The sequence below is a fragment of the Erigeron canadensis genome, chromosome 4 (genome assembly GCF_010389155.1).
Source record: "Erigeron canadensis isolate Cc75 chromosome 4, C_canadensis_v1, whole genome shotgun sequence".
NCBI lineage: Eukaryota > Viridiplantae > Streptophyta > Magnoliopsida > Asterales > Asteraceae > Erigeron > Erigeron canadensis.
This window is the reverse complement of record NC_057764.1, coordinates 945103-969253: the sequence shown is the minus strand read 5'-3', so window position 1 is coordinate 969253 and position 24151 is coordinate 945103. Positions and strand designations below refer to the sequence as shown.

Genomic DNA, 24151 nt, shown 5'->3' with positions numbered 1-24151 from the left:
TTCCTCTTCCAATCCATTTTCTTTTCAACAGTCGAATGGTTGGATATGTAACAATCACAAATCCGGTGACCCCACATGAGACAGTCCTCCCACAACCCTTCCCAACTAGGGGTCTTCATTCGGTCGGGTTTTGGGGGAGTAGAGTTATTCGGTTTGGCTTAATCGGTTTTTTAAAAATTAATAAACCACCCAATACCCAATCCATATATGTGACCACCCAAATAAAATTCAGGTTATTTGGTTGGGTTTTGGATTACCCAACTAAAAACCGCTTTCAAACTTTGATTCAATATATTTGAATAATCATAAAAACTGAATTTCAATGCACACCATTTTATTTATTCATGCAAGGTTATTGAAATAAATACGTGTATTTTTACTTTTAGGTTTAACGTATTTACAAAATTAGAGTTGTATTTATGTTATTTAGATAAACTTATTATAGTTTTTATTAAATGTTAAATGCTTAATCGGGTTTCCGTTGGGCCCCAATTGTAATTAACTAAACCAAAACCAAACCATTTAACGACTTCTTTAATCGGTTTCACCCAAACACCAAACCAAATCCGAATAACCCTATCCAAATAATACACATGTCAAATGGATTGGGTGGGTTATTTGGTTAATCCAAATAATGAACACCCTTATTCCCAACTTTGCGGCATCGACCACTTGGGGCAATGTTTCCTTGGCTACCGATTGGGTCCTCTTGGCACTTCAAACCCAAACTATATGAGGAAAAAAATTGAATTGCACATTACAATTTGTAGTTTTTTTTATTTCGTAAAATAATGAAGGTATGAGAGCTTTACATACATTAAAGATATACGATTTCATAAAAAAAATGTTAGTTATTACTCGTAACTTTTTTTTTAAGGTGTGGATCATTTATTCACAACAAGGGATCTAGCTTAAGTTGTTTTAATTGGGTCCGCCCTAGAGAGACCCCTCACTCTCAATACTAATAGAAGGAGAAGCCCCCAACTAAACCGCCGGAAGGCACGATATTTAATTGGGGTAAAACTCTGCCCCCACTGCAGGACTCAAACCTGCTGCACTTCCGGCGTGGGGGCAAAGTTTTGAGAACTATAACATTATCAATATAAAAATTAGTATACATATATTTATATAAATTAATTATTAAAAGAAAATAAAAATAGAAATAAACATAAAATTAAAAATAAAATAGAAAAGAAACAATGGTGAACAAATCGTCAACTTTTTAGGAACTAAATTTATTCGGAATTTAAGTGTGCAACCTTTAAGACCATATTATCTTATTTTAATTTTAATATTCAGAGTAATCTATAACCAATTTAAAGTATAACATTACTTTCAATTATATGTATGTAAATTGTATCAACATGAAAACAATACCATCCAATATATTTTGGATCACCTTAAACATTATTAGATTTTAGACCCCTATCAAATACACAAGTTCTATAACATTATCAATGTAAAAATTAGTATACATATATTTATATAAATTCATTATTAAAAGAAAATAAAAATAGAAATAAACATTAAATTAAAAATAAAATAGAAAAGAAACAATGGTGAACAAATCGTCAACTTTTTAGGAACTAAATTTATTCGGAATTTTAGTGTGCAATCTTTAATTTAAGACCATATTATCTTATTTTAATTTTAATATTCAGAACAATCTATAACCAATTTAAAATATAACATTACTTTCAATTATATGTATGTAAATTGTATCAAAATGAAAACAATACCATCCAATATATTTTGGATCACCTTAAACATTATTAGATTTTTAGACCCGTGTATAAAATATACAAGTTGTATAACATTATCAATATAAAAATTAGTATATGTAACAAAAAAATACTTATACCTTAAAATGTAAAAATATATTTAAAAATTATTTGAAATATTCAAATGTAAATACTAATTGTTAAATAATATCAAGATTGTATGGTGTAGAAAGTTTTTTTTTTTATGCAAACTATTCGAGATACGCAATATCTTAACCTTGATTACACAGTTTACTGAGTTCTCATTGATGTCTTGAAAAAAATTAAGTTCGTTTATGTTAATAATGCTTATTCAGAACAATAAAAGTAGCAGTTGGTTCATGAGTTTTCAGTGATTTCGTATGTTGTAATTTTATTTGTAGGGTTCGCTTTATAAAATAAAAAGAAATAAATCAACTTTAAAGTTACCACACATCGTACGGGTAAAATACCTAATATATCTATATAAAGGCTATCAAAAAGTACTCACATGGCACTCTCTGAGCCTGCCATGTCACCAATTTATTACGTGGCGTCACCGTATTAATCTGAATGACACCACGTATGTATAGGTCATCATCCACGTATGTAGACATTGAGCATCCATTAAGCCTCAGCATCATATTTTGAAACAAATATTTATAAATTACATGCTATATTTGGGTTTCGAACTCTCGACCTATGGAGCAAAGGGAAGGGAGCTATCCACTAAACTATTTAGTTTAGTTGTTAATTTTTTTCACTTCCATATTATATAACATTGAGGTTATATGAATTGGTTGTCGGTTACATACATGTCAATATATAGTTTTAATTGCTTAAATTTGTTTATATATATGTCAACATAAAAAAAAATGTTAGGTTATCAACAAATTTAAATTTAAAATTTTTTGAATTTTTTTGTATATAAAAGCCACTTTTTAATTTTTTTTTATATAAAAGCCATTTGTATTATAAAATTTAAATTTCATGAGTTTAATAATAGATCTAATACCTTTTTATTACCACTTACTAGAGGAAAGGACACACAAAGCGGCGACGATGATGGCGATGGTGTAGTGGTTGTGGCAACGACTGATAGTTGCGGACGAAGGTGACGACAGCGATTAGTGTAGGTTAGTGATGCAAAAAATATAGTTTATTTATTTTAATTAGGAGTTGAGAGATAAATTTTGTAAATTATTTTATTTAAGATTTTTTTTAGCATTACTTAAAAGGAAATACCTTGAGTAGTAATACAAAAGAAGTATGTTAGGTGAAAGGGTTAATTATTTGAGAAATAGCATGGGGTGGGTTTGATTTATAAGAACTAAAGATATCCTCCGTATAAAACAGTATGTCGATTTTTCGTGAGCCATTTATCAAGGATTAATAACTTATTATGTAAAAAATTTATTAGTCCATATGACACGTAAGAAATTGCTAATGTGGCAAGCTTAAAGAGTGCTACGTGAGCACTTTCTGATAGCCTTATATGTAAAGAGAGATTTGACGGTTTTTTATGTCGTGAGCCATTTATCAAGGACTAATAATTTATGGAAAATGCTAAATAAAGCCATTAGGGGTTCACTTAACGTGCATACAAATATATTATACATTTTCATATCAAAGTCTACCCTCTTAATTTTATTATAAGTGTACAATTATTTTATTTAATTTAATGAAAGCCCTTACGGCTTCATTTAACAAAACCGATAACTTATTACTTAAAAAATTTATCAGTCCATATACAATGTATATTTAATGATTAATTAGTAAAATATTAATTTGTAAATTACTTTTGGAACACCAATAGGCGTTAAATGAAAGAAAAAAAACTAAATATTATATTTTACTTTGATGTGAAAACGTAACAAACCCATTATTATTATTATCTATTATTTTTAATAATAATATATATATATGTATATATTTTTATCTTTTCTTTCTTTATATTTGTTCTATTTTTATTTATAATAATAATTTTTAACCCATTTATAATTACTTTTATGTTTTTATGTACTATATGTTTAACTTTAATCATTTTTACAACTTTTTCTCGCACCAAATTTAATATCTTCTGTTTTGTTAATGTTATTTGTAAAGTCTATATGAAAATCTATTTTACCTCAAGTTATACGATTGTTTTTTACCATATATAAATCAATAAAAAAATAAGATAAATCCAAGCAACACAAGGGTATAAATGTGGCTCAACGTATGCAGAAGAATGAAACTTATTTCATCCAACACCATAATACCTTTTAGAAGGCAAATCTCGTTATCAGTTTGTTTTGCAATTACTATTAACAAAAGTTATCGACAGAATTTGATCCAATTTGTCTCTCTTTGTAATTATTATTATATATATATTACAATTTACTTCATGTCTTGCGATTGTTTTTATTGTATGTAATTCACACATATTCACCGAGAAATAAGATAGTTTGTGGAATGCACAGGTATCACCTAGGTTATATTATTTTTAAAGTTGACAAACCATCATCCAGGGTGGGAAAAACATGTTATTTTGTACCTATTGCACTTTATTTTAGTATAATATCATATATTTAGTTTAAACTAAATAGTTAATAATTAAATTCCTTATTTTTAAGCATTATATCAATTTATTTCAATGTTAACGTACGTGTATATGTCACCATGGTCTTGTGAAAAATGCTATCATATTAATGTAAATTTTATCCAAACTATGACATGTGAAGAATGATCGGTTGACGAGACATTATACGCACAATTGGTTTACAGATTTCAAATGGTTTTAATGTTGTGATCACTTTAAAGGACGAACTTAATAATGATCAAGAATCATGTTAAGATTGTTTAGAAGGCATGCTTTGCCACAAACATCTTATTTCAATTTACAAACTTATATTATTGATATTTTTAACATTCATTGTAGTCTATATTTATTTTGTGTGCACAACTTTTTTTAGATCACTCGGGTTGAATAACTATTTTAATTATATATAACTATCTATTTTTTGTTAACAATTTTTTTTATTAAATATCATTTATAATGAATTACATAGAAAATAAAACAGACCTGTACAACTTATGAGTTTCACCTATTGTCATATAATAATCTAATATAATAATAACAATAATGTTTAAAGAATACTTCGACTTTAATTAATATCATATATAAAAAGATTCTACGTTATTACATATTCAATTCAATGCAATTATTAAAATTTTAAAGTCAATAAGTTTTCTAAACACATTTTGAATTTAATTAGCAATATTAAACAAGTTAAGCTAGCTTTCGCCATCTTTAGCAGTTGGTTACTTGGTTCAATGGAATATGTCAACTTCGATGTTTATAAAGGGAAATCCATTATTGAATTTATGGATTTTGTTTATCTGTTCTTTATGACATCTTATTCGCACATTTCTATATCTATATTATATATTGTATTTTTTTCTAACATCAGGTCGAAACCTCATCGTATAATGGTGAAGCCATGTACGTACCTTAAACAACGAGATGTTACCATGGGCCGTTACAAGTATTCGGAAGAAAAAACCCAAAAACTTGTCATCCCTAAAGATTGAACTCAAAACTTTAGGTAAAACCTGGGATGCCTTTAACTATCATTGGCTATATATTATATTATAAAAAGAATAGCTCTTTATATATAGAATTGTTGAAATTTGAGTAATATTTACACATAGCAGCCATTAAAACGGTTTTATCTACACTACCCATTTAATATTGATAACTAAATTACACTATCAAACATTTATTTTTCAAAATGTCTCTATTAACCGTTTACATAAATTACTTTTACATTAATAACTTACCCCACTGGACACCGCCTCCGCCACTAAAAATCGTCCCACCACCACACCGTCGACGCGACGACTATCGTCGCATTGCACGGGTACCGTGATAGTTATGTTATAAAAAATAGTCTTCTTTTGTTGAAAGTTACATATGGGGAATTATCTAAAATGTCATAAATGATTAAATTACACTATTAGTTATTTATCTTTTAAAAAATCTTCATTAACCTTTTACATCAATTATCTACACCACTACCACCAACAGTCGCCTCCACCACCACACCGTGGCCGCCATAACCACCGCTATATTACGCAAGTACCGTGCTTGTTAGTACAAAGTTAGATGTAATCTAACTCTAAATACCCCCATCTATACTCCTACAAGAGAAAAATAAAAGCCTCTAGAGTTTATTTTTTTTACCTTTTAAAAATCATCAATATTTTTCCATCCATTTTTAATATACTTATAATATCTTTAATGAAATAATTTACATCATAGATCACAAGTTATAAAATAACTATACTACATCTTTTACATTAATTGCTTTTACATTAATAGCCATATCGTGCTGTCACAATTGTCATCATCGCCACCGCCATTATAACACCTTGCCGCTGCTTCGCACGAGATATACATTTTTCAATCAAATCCGGTCTTACTCGTTTATTTATCCATTTACTTAATACAAAATGGTAACTAAAATTAAAAGCAAAGATATGGACAAAATAACATGGTACATCGTACCAATTACGCACACACAAACACATAAATAAGAGCATGGGGCATGAATGTCGATCTCGAACGTGACATGACATGTCGACACCTCACATCTCTCCAGCCCGCCCCCATTCGACGCCTCACCACCTTCCAGGGTATTCATTTTCTTGCTGAAGCTCAGCGTCTCTTTTTCTTCCTTTTTCTTATATTAATATTTCTGTGCGTCCATGTTTTGTTCACTTCCTTTCTGTCAAGGTATATTAAAAGAAAAAAAAACCAAAAACACACTAAAATATCAAAAGTAATTATTATTTACATATAGCATTTGTTACCAAACTCTGAAATCTCCAATGGTTGTGGTTGTGGCGATTGTTGTTACCGACTCCATTGTCTATGGTTTTTTCAACGTTTTGCATTATCTGTATCCATAACAATCCAAAACTAATAAAATCGTAAAATTTTATTCAGTGCCGAGATAACACTCTGGATGGTTCTGTATATAAGCAAATCATTTTTTTTTCTCTTTTTATCTTGTAAAAATGATCAGCACCCAATAATAAAAAAATAAAAAACAATAATAAATAAAGTATAAATAAAAAAGCTTATTGTTGCTGTTATAGTTACAGTGGTTAGATATAGATGATAATGAACAACACTTGCTCTTCTTCTCCTACTTCTTCTACGTGCTATTTTCCTTTATGATTTTCCTCACATTTTTCTTTACACTTTTTCTTTTTCAATCTTAGGGCTTTTTTCAATTTTGGATTTTGATTCAATTCCACCCACAATTTCATTGATCCAGTTGATTTCAACCAGATCCCAGTAGTTAATTTGATTTCTAACTTAGGTTTCAGTTCAATTTTGCAATTTGGTGTATGCCCGCCAAGTGTTTGATGAAATTACTCTGTGGTACTGTAGTTGGAATTCTGTGAAATTGGCTTTACTTTGGGGGTTTGTTTGCTTTTTATGTTCATGGGGTTTTTTAAATTTATCTAATTTTAGGGTTTATGAAGTCGGTTATATATGTATATATAGCTTATACGTTAAGGTGAAGTGTTTTCTTGCAAAAAAGGCATTGGCTTTGATGCTGCAATTGGGGTGTGATGGACATGATGTGTTTAAATGTAAATATTGGAGCTTGGTTTTGTGTAGATGATGCGTAACTTGAGTTTGCTAGTTGGAATTGTGTAAAGTTTAGTGCTTTAGGTGTTACATTATTAGGAAGTCTTGTAAGGGGTTTATTTATTATCGAGTGTTCTGTTTAAAGATGATGTTTTGGTGGAATTTGAGAGAATAGTAGTGCTTGGAAAATTTGGGTAGTTAAATGGCTCCGTCACCGGCATTGAGATGTTCTCCAGGGAGGGAACCAAGAGCCGATAATCATAAAAGAGGTCGCAGTCTCGAAAGTGGGATACCGTTGAAACAGATAGACGATGATCTTGCTTTATTCAATGAGGTGCAAAGTAGAGAAAGAGATAACTTTTTGCTTCAAGCCAACGATGATTTTGAAGACATTTTCAGTAATGTTCTATGCTTTTATTGTTGGTTTTTTTTTTTTTTTTTTCAATTTAGAAATCTAGATTTTCTGGATTATGCTTAGAAATATTTTTGTAGTGTAGATCTTTGGTATTTATTTAAAAAGGGAAAGTAGTAATAAATGATCAAATGCATTTTTTGTAGCAAATAATCTGCGGAACTTTTCTGATTACAAGCTTGGGATAAATATTCCTGCTCGAGGAGAAAGTAGTGATCTTCTTCGTGCAGAAGAGGATAAAAACGATTATGAATGGTAGGTAGTTCTTTGCTTATTATGCTCTTTAGTCATGTCAACATAATTGTTACTCATAGTGATGTAAAAGGAAAACGAAGAGAAAGAACCATAAATGATAGAATCCTGTGCTTAGAATATGTTTCCTTTTGCCCTGTAGTTGTCTAATTTATTCCATAAATTGAAGGTTAATGACTCCTCCAGACACGCCTCTATTTTCATCATTGGACGATGAAGTGCCACAAGTTAATCCTGCACATAGGGGTAGACCTCGAACTCAACCTATTTCAATCTCCGGATCATCAACTGTAAGTATTAATACTTTTAGTTATTTTTCTCAATTGAGATTTCTTTCATTCACTCAAACCCACACCAGAGTAGTGGAATCTGTGAAACAATAATCACGTCCTTTCACAGAGATTGGTGTATAGTAACATCATGGCTGGTCTTTCGTTGTAGAAAAACTTTCTTTCTGAAACAGAACAATACAGTCTGCCAAAGTAGGTGTTTTGGACATAAATTCCAACACTTTCTGGTATTTACTAGAGGTGGAAATTTGGCTTGTCGGGTGTAATCTGCATTGGTGAATTGAAGCACTTTTTGTATCTCTCCGTAAATATTAGTGCGCCAAGTATGATTACATATAATCTTAGTAAGTTTAAAATGCCAATTATTTCAAAATAATTATTCAAGAGGATTTATGTTATAGAATACAACGTGAACTGACTAATTTATAAATAACTGGGTGTAAATTTTCACTGTTTATCTAATATTACTCTTTTTTCAGAGTATTTTTTTTAAGCAACAAAAAACCAAGTACAAAACTTAGAAAATGGGCTGCGCCGTCTAACAACTTGTTAAATGTATATTTTAGATGGAGAAGAGCCATAGAAGCAGTAGAGCCAGTGCTAGCCCAAACCGCGTGAGCCTATCTCCCCGATCTCATAATAGCACGCTGGAAGGTAGAGGCCGAGCATCTTCAGCACATAGTGCTAGTCCACCTACTACATTAAAACCTACCACCTCCTCCCTTAGATCATCTCCACCGTCCCGGAAACCCATATCACCACTTCCACGGGCCTCAACACCCACTCCACCACGGAGATTGAGTACCGGTTCTAATGGTACAATGAGTTCACGGGGTAGCAGAGGAAATTCACCCTCACCAAAAGTAAAGGCATGGCAGTCCACTATTCCGGGTTTTTCGACTGAGGTCCCACCGAATCTCAGAACCTCTCTGGCTGATCGACCCGCATCGTATGTTCGTGGCTCTTCACCAGCTTCAAGAAGTAGCAGACAATCAATGTCACCGACTGCTTCTAGAAGCATCAGTTCATCTCACAGTCACGAGAGAGATAGATTCAGTTCACATAGTAAAGGTTCAGCTGGGTCATCTGCTGAGGATGATATGGAATCTCTTTCTTCTGTTCTTATTGGCAGCGCACAGCGGTCAAATCCAAGAAAAGCTGGCGGCTTTCAGAAAAATAAAGGCTCTGTTTCTAAAAATCCGAGTAAAGTGGTTTCTTCTAGCTCAGCTCCTAAGAGATCATTTGACCTCGCACTTAGACAAATGGTAATTTACTATCCATTTCATTTAATATAGCTATTTCCCTAGATATACTAGTGCGAAAAGCCATATGCCAACAAGATAGTGTCCTACTTGAAAATAAGTTTTATTGTTTTTAATATCATACTGATTATTAGACAACTAGCTAATCTATACTTCTATATTAGCCCCATCTTGAAATGTTAAAAAAAAAGACATGCGAAATGACCATTCTACCCTTAATGAAATAGTTTACACCTCTCTTTTAAAATATCTCCACTACCCCCTTTAGATCAATTACCTTTACATCAATTACCTATACCACTCGCTGCCGCCTCCACCACTACACCGCCGCCACCGCCACTTCAATGCGCGGGTATCCCTCTAGTCATATTACATAGGCAGAGCTAGCTTACTTAGGCAATAGAAACTGATTATCTTAGATATGTTATTGCAATATAAATATTCATATTAGTAAATTGTTATTGTATTTATCTCCTAAGTCTTGCTTTTGAAAAATTTGCTCTTATGTAGGATCATAAAAGAGGTCCTCAGAATATGTTTAGACCTCTCCTCTCTAGTGTCCCGAGTTCAACATTTCATGGTGTGATATCCAATAGTTCTCCTCATCCTGTAATTTCTATGAATTCCTCGGTGACAACTAGTAGTAATGCAAGTTCTGGGGCTGGGGTACCTGGTATCCATGATCCTCAAGCAAGCCAGGACGATGCAATTAGCGGGTATGTAGAGATGCAAGATCATGATGTAGATGATGAAGTGTTTGTGATTGAGAAAGATGACACTTTAGATGAGTCAAGAAATCTAGGGTATCATGAGCCTGCTAAATCAACCACTTTTTTGGCATATGATGATGTCGCAAACATCAATGGTCAAAGGGATTTGTTAATTTGTTCTAAATGTGGCCGCAAGTACTCTCCTGTTGAATTAGAAAATGACGCTAAGCTTTGTGCGGATTGTATAGAGTTGTACTCACCTTTTACTATCGTAGACCCAATAGCAGGTTCAGGGTCTGAAGTCGAGGCAACTACAATAATGGAGCCACAAATGGCTACAGCCGAAGTCAAAGCACAATCCAGTCAATACGATGATGTAGTCAAGGACAATCAAAGTACATATGGAGAACCAAATTGTAACTTTTTGTCAGCAAGTTCTCTCTCTCGATCTCGGTCAGCAGAATGTGAGTCAAAGCAAGTCAGCGATCACATGGCTGACTTTTCAAATTCAAAAATTGGATCTTTAGAAGGTGCAGGTATTACAATTCTGTTAAAAAGGTCAAATAGCATAAAGGGGGCAGTTGTGCGGAACACAAACTTTTCAGCAAGTAGCATCTCGTACGATGATTTTTCATACGTTAGAGACAGTACAAATAGCTTGAGAAGTGTTTCTGTCTCATCTTCTGTTGACCTTGGAGCCTACAAACAAGCCGATACCCGTTTTCAACGTCAAATGAGTAGCACAAAATCTGAAATTGAAAATTACAAGTGTGACCAAAATACAAAACATCGTCGCAGTGGGTCATCATTGTCTGGAACGTCTAGCCATGCTTTCCGTCCTTCAAGTCTGGGAACAAGCACACTTGATTCAGGAGATGTTCAAATAAATAATGAAGAGAATGGCACTTTTACCCTTGAAATGGATGATGAGACTGACATTCAACCAACCCCGAATCAAACGCATGTTGATTCTGGGGAATCTTTGTTAATTAATACTCCAAAAGGTGAAGGATTTGAGATAGCTGAAGACTCGGGACCTCAAGATACTAGTGCTTTACAGACATGTACATTTGAGAATGATACAACTGATGTAATAGAAGTTCCACTGGATGCAGTTTCAGGAGGTGAATTAGATCAAACAGGTCGATCTTCTCCTGCTTTAGAATGTGACATGTCACCAAGTTCAACAAGCAGCATAGAAGTTCTAAACGAAAATGGGATTGTTTCCACTGAGGACCATGATACTTCCAATCATGCAAGCAATAGTGTTGGTACGTATTTCATAAATCATATGCACTTTTAAATTCAAGCATGATGCGTGAATCTTTGCATAAAAAGGGAAAATTTGATGTAGTGATGTTTGTAATGTGCAAGACTGCAAGAAATAACCTTAAAACTATTATTTTTTATAATATTAAAAAATTCGACTGAAGGTAATCCTTATAGGTTATAATGTCCAAAATGGTGCCACAGCTGCCTGGTTACTTAGCGTTGCTATAGTTGTAAGTTTTTATGAATTTTATGGGAGAAAGTGAAGATGGTAATCCAAAGTAAAAATTTGGTTAAAGTTGGTTACCTTTTTAAATGCAATAAACCCTAATGCCTCGTATGTTCATTAATCATATGATAATAAGTTTTTTGATGTGGCAGAAGAATCAATCGTTTTAGTTGGGCATGAAAGAGGACTGAGGCGAAGAAGCTTGACACTAGAAGAAGCAACCGACACAATACTCTTTTGCAGCTCAATAGTTCACAATATGGTTCATAATGCTGCAACCATAGCCATCGAGAAGGAAAAACAATTGGACCCATCAGATGATACCGGTTCTTGGCCACTGATTCCAGCCACCCGAAAATCTGATCTTGATAAACTGGAGCTTCAAAGCACAGCTAAGCGTCCATCAAAGTCCCAAAGATCTAAGCATAGAAAGGAGGTGGGAACGGAACCCACAGAAGCTCCTAACACCACTGAAACAGAAGGTAAAACGGAGCAACCAAAAACCCGTATTGTTGGGATTCGAGATCCAAATAATGGAGATAGCAAGAAACCTCCGATGCTAGAATCTAAATGCAACTGCACAATAATGTAAGATAATTGTGGTCTTGATCTTCCACTCTATAGCGACTTTTACTCACCTCACCTCCATGCTGATTAAGCTATAACTTACCAAGCATTACTGGTATACCGACTAGCTCCCCCTCCTGGATCAAGGATAACACCTATATATGTCATGCATCAAACGTGGGGGGAAAGCGTGGGGTTCTACTATAATACGTTGGAAGTGTAAGCATTGTAAAGGTTTGTAATTGTATTGTGGGTAGGTTGACTTAAGTAATATAGTTAGTAGTATGAGTAGTATTCTTGTATGGGGGGTGGGGTGGGAATTAGTGTTGATCCTAGCTTATTATACATACATAAACAAGCCCGTGATTCTTTTTTCTTGTGTTATTGTTGTTGATTTGTTATTCATCATATATGTTTGTACATCTGAAATGTGGTTCCTTGCAGTGCTAGTGTTCTTATTTTTTATTTCTTATTTTTGTAATTTTATTAACGTGAATATATCTATCAATAAGTTTCAAATAAGTCAATTAGGAGTTTTGTATAAGGCTTAAATTTGGTAGTGAATATTGTATGTATCATTTTCTAAAGCAACTTTTTACTGTGTGCAATGAACACTAGCTATTGTCCCATGTGCAAGGACGGATCTATATAAAAGTAAAGTAGGTCCATGTATCATATATCATGGACACATGTTGAATAAGGGTATGATATATTATGGACACATGTTGAATAAGGTTATGTACCTAAGTAAATTGCTTAGATGTCTTTTTGTTTGTGAGAAATGGAAGAGTATTTAGAGAAGGGAAGAAGAAAAGGAGACTTGAGTTATCTCCAATGGGGGTATCATAAAACTACAAGCGAGAACCCGATTTACGATACATTTTGACTTAGACCTGACGCAATTGTTAACCTACTTATCAAACTTGGCCTTATTGTCTCAGCTAATTTGGACATACGTGATTTCAAATCCTAGATCCGTCAACGCCCATGTAGCCATGTATACCTCAATCTTTTGACTTGTAAGCTAGTTGGCATTATATCAACTCCGTAGGCCAGTGACATCAAGGATTTGGTGGACTCGACACTTAAGGTCTTGGCTTTGAAACCGGATATGAGCAAAATGTTTTTTGAGCCAGAGGCATGTTTTACAAAAAATAATCGAATTTATTGTGAAATCGAGATTAAGTATATGAAGAGACAATGCCACCGGACCGTTAAAGACATGGTGTGATATCAACTTTAATAACCAAACAAGTTATATGACTCAATTACCACATCGCTATTTATATAATTCATTTAGCGACGAGTAGCCAAACTACCAAACAAAAAGATATTAATATTTAAAAGTTGGATAGTATAAAGTTAAAGGCATGTACGTTAAAAATATTTTTATTTCAAAAGGAAGGATATATATATTTTGTTACAAAACATTTATTTTACGTTATACAAAAATACAAAGTTAATAACCACAAAGTTGGTTGTCTAATGATAAAACTTTGTCATTGGGATATTCCGAGTTTTGACTTGGAATTCACTTTATGAACAAAGAACTAGGCTCGCTTATTTTTGGCACAAAATTTAAACTGTTCATTATTGTCTTATTGAATATCTAAAAAGGATCGCACCGGAGTGTAACCAACTATGACTCAATGGTTATGTAGTGTAGTGACCTTTTAAACTGGCTATCTGATGTAAATACCTTCAATTTTTGTTCTTTTAATGTATCCTACCAGGTAACACCCTCTTTGTAACCGGTAATGCCACGTTGGAGGTAAAAAAGAATGGAGATTTTTGCACTGAAGTGTAACCAACTATGAGCGAATGGTTATGTAATGTAATGTCCTACAAAAGTGTTAAATTGATGTAAGAACCTCCCTGTTTTCTTCACTTGATGTATACGAAAGTGTTAAAGATAATAACAACCATTTTTCCATCTTTGACTTTTTTATTGTGACAAACCCTAATCCCCAAATCGGATTTTGTTATGATTACCCCACAATCGTTAACCATAAAGATCCGACCATCTATCTCATCCCCACCACCATTAGCATCTATCAACGTTGGTTTACAATGGGGGGTAAAAGGGGGTGATTTTGACAGAGGATGACGATGGTGGTTGTCTGGGTGGAAGCTGACATTTGTTTATCTTATATGTGGCAGTCAGCGGTGGCACGTGTCCGGATGTGGAGATGGTGGAGGGATGGTCTCACCTCTTGAAGGGAAGAAAAAATGAGACCGAGACCACCCACTACAACCTCGTCGGAGTTTACAACACACAAGCGTAATCATGACCGTACAATAGGTCAACCAGTACATGAAAAGAACAAAAATGAGAGGTTCTTACATCAGATAGCTAGTTTTAAAGATCACTACATAACATAACCATTCAGTCATAGTTGGTTACACTCTAGTGCCATAATCTCAAAGTAAAATTAATATTGTTACCAGCTACCGGTAAAACAGGTCAACCAGTACATTAAAAAAACAAAAATGAAAGGTACTTACATCAGATAGCCAATTTGAAAGGTCACTACATTACATAACCATTGAGTCATAGTTTGTTACATTCTCCTGCCATAATCCCTATCTAAAAAAAATATAGAATAAGAGAGAAATGAAAATCATCAACGTTGAAAATATTCTAAAATTTGGTGTAATTTAAAAGTAACATATATATTTTTACTAGTGTTGGACGGATAGTTTTAAAATATATAAATCTTATAATAATTGTGAAATAAAAAGTGTATTACCAATATCACAACTTAATGATTACGAAAGCTAAAGAAGAAACATATGAAAATTAACTTCATATAAATATTGATTCCAGTTTACCATTTTTTCCCCCAACTTTAGTTAAATAAAATGAGAAACAAAAATTGTATAACCAATATCACAACTTAATTATTACGAAAGATAAAGAAGAAACATATGAAAATTAACTTCATATAAATATTGATTCCAGCTTACCTTTTTTTCCCCTCCAACTTTAGTTAAATAAAATGAGAAACAAAAATTGTATAACTAATATCACAACTTAATGATTACGAAAGCTAAAGAAGAAACATATGAAAATTAACTCCATATAAATATTGATTTCAGTTTACCCTTTTTTTCCCCCAACTTTAGTTAAATAAAAAGATAACCAAAAAGTGTATAGTATATAATTTGAAAAATACATACCAATTCATTAACAAAGACCATTTTGAACGTTTTGATTTTTCTTTTGTTTGATCGTAGGTTTTTTTCTTAGGATTGAGAATATGCGAGAGTTTAAGAATCTATAATGAACCTATAATTTGGACAACAAACTAAATTAAAATAGATAATAATAACAATAACATAATAATTCAATGTTAAATAATAATAATAATAATGATTAAATATGAACAAAGTACATAAATAAAAAACTTTTTTGGTAGTCGATCATAGTTTCTTTTTTTACCGTAAGTTTTTTCTTATGTTTGAGAATATGTGAGAGTTTAGTCTAGATGATATATATATAGATAATAATAATAAATTTTTTTTATTAAAGGTTAATTATTTTTAATTAAATAAATATTAAAAAAATAAAAGATTAGGGGTGTTAGGTGTACCCGAACCCCTTTCTTAGTTATATTATAGATTTTTTATTTTTTTATTTTATACATAGAATACAAAATTAAAGATTTTCCCTCCAACTTTACAACAGGCGGGAAACACACAAATCCGCCCCACTTTTATAACACCCGTCCTCATTTCCTTCCGGCGCCGATGGATCCCTCCGATTCAGATTCCGACGGATCTCACATCTCCTCAACTCCTCCACGTCACCCGTCACCACCGCCACGTCACCATCAGCTTCTTCATCTTCTTTCCATCCCCAAATCCAGATCCAAATCCAATTCCACTTCTTCACGCCCGACCTTGAAATTCAAACCACCCTCCAAAAAACCCAAACCAAACCCACACCCAGAACCCGTACCCGGACCTGAAACCCGCCAACCCGACCCGATTCATTCCCCCTCTATTTCATTTAGTTGTAATGTTGTTAAACCAAGAACTTATGATCCCCTTCATAATAATGATAACAACATTGATATTGGTGTTAGTTCGTGTTTAGCGAAAACGACGTCTTCGTTTGCCAGGTTTCGAAATCGAAATTTGGATTTTGAGTCAACAGAAAATGTAATTGAAAATTCAGCAGAAGCAGAAGGAAATGCTGGAGATGTTAAGGTTGTTGGTGTTAGAAATAGGATTAATTTAATCGGAAACTCGGTTGAGGAAGTCAAAAAGTCAAATGTAGTCGAAAATGTGGGCCAAGGAAATGTTGGAGATGTTAAGGTTGTTGGTATTAGGGATAGGATTGATTTGATTGGGAAATCGGTTGGGACCGCCGAGCAAGTTAAGAAGCCGAAAGTGGGAGTGAATGAAGGGAATTTTGTTAAGTTGAATATAAACGGTCATGGTGGGCGAAAGAAGTTTGGGTATAAAGTAAGGAAAAAGAATCAAAACGCGTATAATGGGAATCGAAAAGGTTATAGAAGGAGTAAAAAGAAGTTGAAAAGGGTCGGTGAAGGGGCCGACGAGGAAAATGGTTTATGTGATGAAGAAGGAGAATTGGAAGGTATGGAATTTGAGGGGGACGAAATAAGGGTCGATAAGGAATTGATTGAGAATCTTGCGGATGACGTGAGACGTGATCCGTGTGATGAGAATTTGGTTAAGTTGTTGAAAGTTATTCATGGGTATGATTCGTTTAGGGACGGCCAATTGGAGGTGATCAAGATGATACTTGATGGGAAATCAAGTATGGTGATATTGCCAACGGGGGCTGGGAAGTCGCTTTGTTATCAATTGCCTGCTTTGGTTTTGGAAGGGATGACACTTGTGATTAGCCCGTTAGTTGCGCTTATGTTTGATCAGCTTAAACAACTGCCACCCGGGATTCCGGGGGGTTTGTTGTGTAGCAGTCAGGTATTATATATGCACAGTATTTAAATGACACTTTATACAAAACTTGTTAAGTTGGGGGACTTTTTGGAAGTAGTCTATTTGCCTATAGGTAGTGGTATGACTGTATACATCTGCAGGATTGGGTATTGTTGTTGTAGATTCCGAAGTCTGAAAGTTTTGTTCTTTTTATTTTTTGCAGACTCTAGAAGAGAGTTCTGAAACGCTTAGACGGGTTCAGGAAGGATCTTTGAAGGTGAGATAATCTAAAAGATGAAATCTTTATAAACGTGTAGTACTTTGTTAGTATATATAAAGGAGAAATAACTTTATATGCTTGTGTTTTAGGTTCTTTTCATTTCTCCCGAGAGATTACTAAGTGCAGGATTTACATCAATATTTGCTGGGACTTCACTCATTTCGCTTGTTGTTATTGATGAAGCCCATTGTATATCTGAATGGTGAGTTGATATATGTGTTTATTCCATCATACCATCAAAGTTAGGTCTTTTTGTATTGTTTTCTTTAGTGTACATAAACATAGTAATGTAAATTCATTGATAGGTCACATAATTTTCGCCCTTCGTATATGAGGCTTAGAGCGTCCTTACTTCGTTCTATTCTTGGAGTAGATTGCTTTCTTGCAATGACTGCAACTGCGACAACCAAGACTATGAATGATGTGATGTGTTCCCTTGATATTCCTTATACTAATCTTGTACAAGCAGCACAAGTCAGGGATAACTTGCAGCTGTCTGTATCTTTGAGTGAGCATAGGCAAGTGAAAATCTGCTAACTCTTTGCAAAATGTTTGATTTTTTATATCAAGTTGATGTTCTCAATATGTCAATGAATTCAGGATGAAGGATTTGATGGCATTGCTCAAGGATCCACCTTACACAGAGATTAAAAGCATTATAATTTACTGCAAGTATCAGGTATGGTGTGGCCATCTAATATTATCCAAGGCTCTATGCAACACGTTTACCACCTGAGTTTTTATGACATGTTTACATAGTAATCCTGGTTGGTTCACTAACATTTTATGTCAATTTTGATTGCAGTCGGAAACTGATATGATCAGCAAGTTTTTACGTGATAGCAATATCCGTGCAAAGGTTAGTAGTATTTGGCATGTTTCCTTGGATTAGTCACTTGACAGCCATTTCGTGCTCGTGCTGACATTAACTTTGTGATCTCAAATGATATGAACAAATGGCTATCAGAGTTACCATAGTGGGATCCCTGCTAAAGAACGAAGGCGCACACAAGAGTTATTTTGTTCAAACAAGATACGAGTGGTATAAATCTTTCAAGTTCCACATGAATAGTAGTAGACATTTTTTAAATACAGTGTTCTTAACATTCCTTTCTTTACCTTTAAGATTGTTGCAACTGTCGCATTTGGTATGGGGCTCGATAAAGGTGATGTCGGAGCTGTAAGTTCAAATCCTTAGCATTCATAGTTTTCTAAGTTGAAATCACACCAGTATGCTAAAACTTCCTGTTTGTCTTTCGCACAGGTAATTCACTACAGTTTACCAGAAAGCTTGGAAGAGTATGTTCAGGTTTGTATCACTATCTCCTAGAGATGGTAACTTAAACCCATTTATGTATGAATGAGTTGATTTGGGCTGTGTTGCATCTCAGATGGGTCAAATTATATTCAGCTAAAAGGGGACGGGTCATAAAGCTATCTAATAAGGATCAAAAAGTTAGAAAGTCTATTTTTTATCGTAATACTTTCTAAATTGTATCTATTTTAATATCTCGATTATACTAATCATATTCTCTTTTATTTGATGTATAAATCACTGATTAGCTATATAGGATTAAAGTAATGTCTGTGGGTCAACAAAACCTGACCTGACCCATTGCCCGGCCAGCTCATCTTGCTACCTCTACTATCCTTCAATCAGTTGTCATTGTTAATCATTAATTATTCGTCTAAAGATATTAAGATGTTATAGGAAATTGGGCGTGCTGGTCGTGATGGCCGTTTATCTTATTGTCATCTCTTTTTTGATGAAACAACATACTTTAAGCTCAGGAGTCTTATGTACAGGTAAGCTGTTTCATGATGTTCAACAACTCTAGTTTTTGTGTTTTGACACTAAAAGATATAAGCTTCACCATATGTTGGTTTCAGCGATGGGTTAGATCAATACACGGTCAATAAGTTCCTCTCTCATGTTTTTGCTGGGGATTCACTTTCACAAGGAAAGGTTTGCTCCCTAGTCAAGGAATCTGCTTCTCGGAAATTTGACATGAAAGAAGAGGTCTCTTTTGAAGCATTTCTTATTCAATTAGACTCGGATCCTTAAGAAAGGTTAACTCATTAATATGAAACTGATACAATTGTTTCAGGTGATTCTGACTATCTTAACTCGCTTGGAGTTAGCTGAAGTGCAGTACTTGCATTTACTTCCCCAAACGAGTGTCACATGTGTGTTAAATTTCCACATGGTGCGTCACTACCTAATTGCTAGTCCATACTCTTTCTCTGTTGACATAAATTTTGGTTAGTACTTGATCATTGACACATGGTAATGTTGATAAATGCAGACCTCCCCAGCATTACTTGCTGCTAAGGACATTGTGATTTCGGCAATTTTGAAGAAGTAAGTGATTGAGTATGGTGTCTACTAGAGCTGGCACTTTTAACCCAATTACTTATGGTTGAGTCGATTTTGGTTATGTTCATCTCTAAGTCTTTAAATGGTTAAAGTAAAAAACTATAGCTAAAAGAATTACCGGTGAAATTGGTCAAAAGTTGCCCAAAGTGTATCTTTAGTATTTACCAACATACCCTCTGTTAATGTGTTGTAGCATTATACTTTTAACTGGACATAAGGTTTTGGGACTAACTCGACATGACCCGTTTTATCACGTATTAGGAAGCTGTCTGTATTGTCTACTCTTTTAGACTCGTGACCTGACCCCACCCACCTTTGAAGCATCCATTCTGTACGCTAATATCCAGTATGTGCTTCCACCAGGTCTGAAATAAAGGATGGTCAATATGTGTTTGACATTCCGACTGTAGCCTTTAGCATTGGAGCTCAAGCCCTTACAGTAACTAATCAGCTGCAGATTCTAAAGGTTTTGTTTCTGCATATGCATATTAGTTTGGCTCATTCATTACCTCATCATGACCCTTTTTTTTTTTTATCAATATTGTAGTCGAAGGGAGAAGTTACATACGAATTGAAGGATCTAGCTTATTGTTACACCATTATAAATTTTCCAAAAGATATATGCTCTTTGGCAGCAGATCTGGCTAAATGGTTATCAGAGGTTGAGAGTGGCCAGGTAAACTATTTATAATTATAAAGCATTTTCTCAAATATACTATGCATACTCCATCTTTGTGTTGTTTTCATCTCATTTTTAGTTTTATTGTTATTAGTATTCACCTCATGCAAACTATCTATCGACACAGGTGCGTAAAGTAGATGCAATGTTCAATGCTGCACTCTTTGCAGTGAAAACATGTGATAGAAAAAGTGGTTGCACTGGCTCTCAACACACACCATGCTTGCAGAAGAAGATCTTGGATTACTTCAATGCAGAAAATGATGACAAGATTTCAAATACAATGGGCCAAACCAGGTTTATAAAATCACACTTCTCGTTGACATACATTAATATACAACGACATTATAAAATCTTGAAAACCAACTCACTTTACAAGCAACCGTTATGCAACCATTTTCTCAAGTCACTCTACATTTCATCTTTTCACCAAAATATGAAGCCATGATGATACACAACATGTTAATCATGTGTGTTGGTCCCACATAGCTCTGCAAAGCGAGAAAAAAATGTGTTGTGGGATATTCTTTTCTCATGTTGCATAATTGTATTGATTACTGACATTAAAATTTGTTTATCCGCAGCCGGTTTTTGAGAGCAGATATTAAGGTAAAACATTTCACAGACCCCGGAGTTTTTCCTATTAATGAGAAACGTTGACTATTCTTTGACTTCGGTGTACTATATTTGGTGTTGCAGGTGTTTCTTCAGAGCAACTCTCATGCCAAATTTACGCCTAGAGCAATTGCTAGGATAATGCATGGTATAGCCAGTCCAGCATTTCCTTCTTCAATTTGGTCTAGAACTCATTTTTGGTAAGTTTGAGATTATGTTGTATCATTTATTTAAAGATGTCAAGACAACCTGGTTATGTAACTGGCCATGAACGGGCATAAGTTGAAATTTTACATTTCGGCATGGTGTTTCACAAACACTTTTTTGTTCATATCTATGAATAATTAGTGTGTTAGTTATGAATAGGGAAAAGTATTGTTCCTGTTATGATTTAAATCTTTGAATAAAACAACTAGGAGGTTGTATCATATATGCATTGAAAATAGGCTTTCAATGACTTTTGAAATTGTAGGATCTATATGCATTATGCTTCATTTCTGATAAAGGACAATCTTAAAAAACCAATATTATCTAATGGTTTGGAATTGCCACTAAATATTCTTGCAGGGGGAGATATATGCAAACAAACTTTGATGTAATTATGGAAGCAGCAAAAGCAGAGCTAATGGATTGTGTAGGAAAATCTGCAGTTTAAATGGCTTCTTCATGGAATATTATCTTGGAGATTAGCATTATGGAGTTGCATATGTCATTTGACAGGTAACAGTCTATGTTCTTTAAGCTGAATCTTTTCTTGAAATTCTTCATTTTATATTATATTTTAGCAACCATTTTTCATGTTGCAAGTTTGTTATTCAAACTTGGTAATGGAACATGGTTTGATGCATTTGTTTTGTTATATATTAATTATAAGCAAAAAATTGAGTGATAAAACCCTTGTAGTTGGCTGTTGGTTACAAATTGTCTTTTATGGAAATTCCCACATAAAGAAAAATTAATGTTTCAACGGAAGCTATTGTACATGACATTTTCTCAAGTTCATTCATTAAAAGAAACTGTCTGCCTTTTGTATTCTCACAAGAATGACGGTCTGTATGCAAGAATCAACCAAATATGATCATATAAAATGTCAATCAATACAATTATGCGTCAAGGTTATCATTGCAATCATCAAAAGCAGATGATACAAATTTCCATAGGAGGTGAGTTTTTGTGAACTAATTTATTCGACTATTTGGTCTCTAGGGGACATAAAAATGATCTTTTGTGGAAATACAATAACAACATTACCCTTGCTTTGGACAAAGAATTCCCAAACATAGTGACTCTATTTATGTTACAAATTTGACTCAAATGAGACTTGAACGCACAACCCTTTGGCTAAATGTTTGTTGATTTAACCAAAACATAACAAACCCTGTTGTGATACCTCCTTGGATTAAGTTTGAACTTCTGTGATCAACCTTGCATCATATTACTTAAAGTTTCTGCTCATTTGTACAGCCGCACAGGTTGTAAATTTTTGGGCACACCTGTACAGATTTCGGTGATGTTGATGCTGGTTTACTGCTGTGGCAGTGTTGGCAGTGGTGGTGGTTGGTGATATGTAACAAAGGCTGTCCAAACATGGCACATTTTGATCATGAACCATATGTTTGGCTCTTTATCCTTGTTTCTTTACAAATTAACATTGGTCTCTTGTACCTATATATAGCTAGAGTCCAAGTACTAGAACCTCATTAGATAACTTGCTCTTAGTAGGCCCTCTCACTCCCCTTACGCATGGTAAATGCCAAATGTATAGCATACAAAATGTTGTTTTATTCTATATCAGACTTCCAATATTATATGTTTTGGAATGTGAAGTAGAAATTGTGATGTTGATTATTTTTGAGTTGCTTAAAGATTGTGAAACTATAGTTCTGAATCTATCTCGTTAGCGTGCTATTAGATCTGTATGTATACATCTATACACTACGGTTGAAAGGAAGCATGCCGCATTGATGATCCATGTTTTTTTTTTGAACGGCATTCTATTCTACTCCTAAATTACATGTATGTCTGGAAACCAGGACTCTAGAAAACCCCTATTAATCTACCCTCACAAATATGAGAAGTGAGACTCAAACCCAGATGGATCCTCTCAAGGTCAAAGATCTTATCAATAGGCCACTAAATGATCCATGTAATTGATATTATAGCATATAAGGAGGCATAAAAGATGGAATACCATTTTTTAAAATCAAAAACACAGTTGGAGTTAAAGTAAAATCGCCTATTGTAATTATAAAGTTATGTTGTAACTACAATGACTCTGAGCAAGTTAAGCAAGACCAAACTTTGTGACTATTATCAAACAAAACTTGTCGATATTTTTATACTACTAAACAAAAATTATAGTATAGTTAAAAAAATGAGACACGTGAATTGATCAAACTATTCATAATGAATCAAATAACTACCAATCCTTAATATTAAATTACACCATAAGTTTCTCATATTGTAAAATATCTCTAAGAGCACTCACAGTGCTAGACACTTATCCTCCAAGGACTAGTCTCTGTCAGCACCACATCAGCAAAAGAACTAACCAATGACTCATCCCTCAAAACACCTACAATGTCAGGACTATTTTAGGACCCACAATTTATTTCACTTTACACTTCTATCTAACCATTTATTTCACTTTACACCATTTATTTCATTAGCCTTTGGGGGGATGAGTGAGCCAAGAACTAGTCAAGAACTAGTCACACCTAGTGGTGTGCACTAGTCCTCCAACAAGGAACGAATGGGAGAACAAGGGAGAACTAACCCATTGTGAGCACTCTAATATTCCTTTTAAATCAAACACATTTACATCAATTTTCTACACTATTTTGACACCTCTACGACTATCACCATCCATCGCCATTGTATTGCGCCGGTACCGTGCTAGTAATTTGATAATGTAAGCA

The 24151-nt window shown here is 33.9% G+C and overlaps 2 protein-coding genes across 3 annotated transcripts; both read left to right on the top strand.

The window, feature by feature from the left end:
• Positions 1-6990: 6990 nt before the first annotated feature.
• On the top strand, positions 6991-12839 carry LOC122595992. 2 transcript variants are annotated; one of them, XM_043768486.1, is made up of 6 exons: positions 6991-7781; positions 7942-8050; positions 8217-8337; positions 8904-9602; positions 10110-11580; positions 11963-12839. In XM_043768486.1, exons 1-6 carry the CDS (start codon positions 7586-7588, stop codon positions 12397-12399), a joined length of 3033 nt encoding a protein of 1010 aa, XP_043624421.1. In that variant the 5' UTR covers positions 6991-7585; the 3' UTR covers positions 12400-12839. The 2 variants fall into 2 exon arrangements, with proteins under 2 accessions (XP_043624421.1, XP_043624420.1); XM_043768485.1 differs by having other exon boundaries at positions 6994-7781; positions 11960-12839.
• A 3285-nt stretch (positions 12840-16124) lies between these two features.
• LOC122598266 (ATP-dependent DNA helicase Q-like 5) lies at positions 16125-23098 on the top strand. The gene is made up of 20 exons (XM_043770864.1): positions 16125-17327; positions 17506-17559; positions 17652-17764; positions 17868-18080; positions 18163-18241; positions 18368-18421; positions 18530-18604; positions 18689-18742; positions 18827-18871; positions 19274-19368; positions 19453-19582; positions 19671-19769; positions 19869-19924; positions 20303-20405; positions 20487-20615; positions 20746-20915; positions 21203-21227; positions 21318-21433; positions 21801-21953; positions 22698-23098. The coding sequence occupies exons 1-19, from the start codon at positions 16125-16127 to the stop codon at positions 21886-21888; spliced, it is 2901 nt and encodes a 966-aa protein (XP_043626799.1). The 3' UTR covers positions 21889-21953; positions 22698-23098.
• The last annotated feature ends 1053 nt before the right edge of the window (positions 23099-24151 follow it).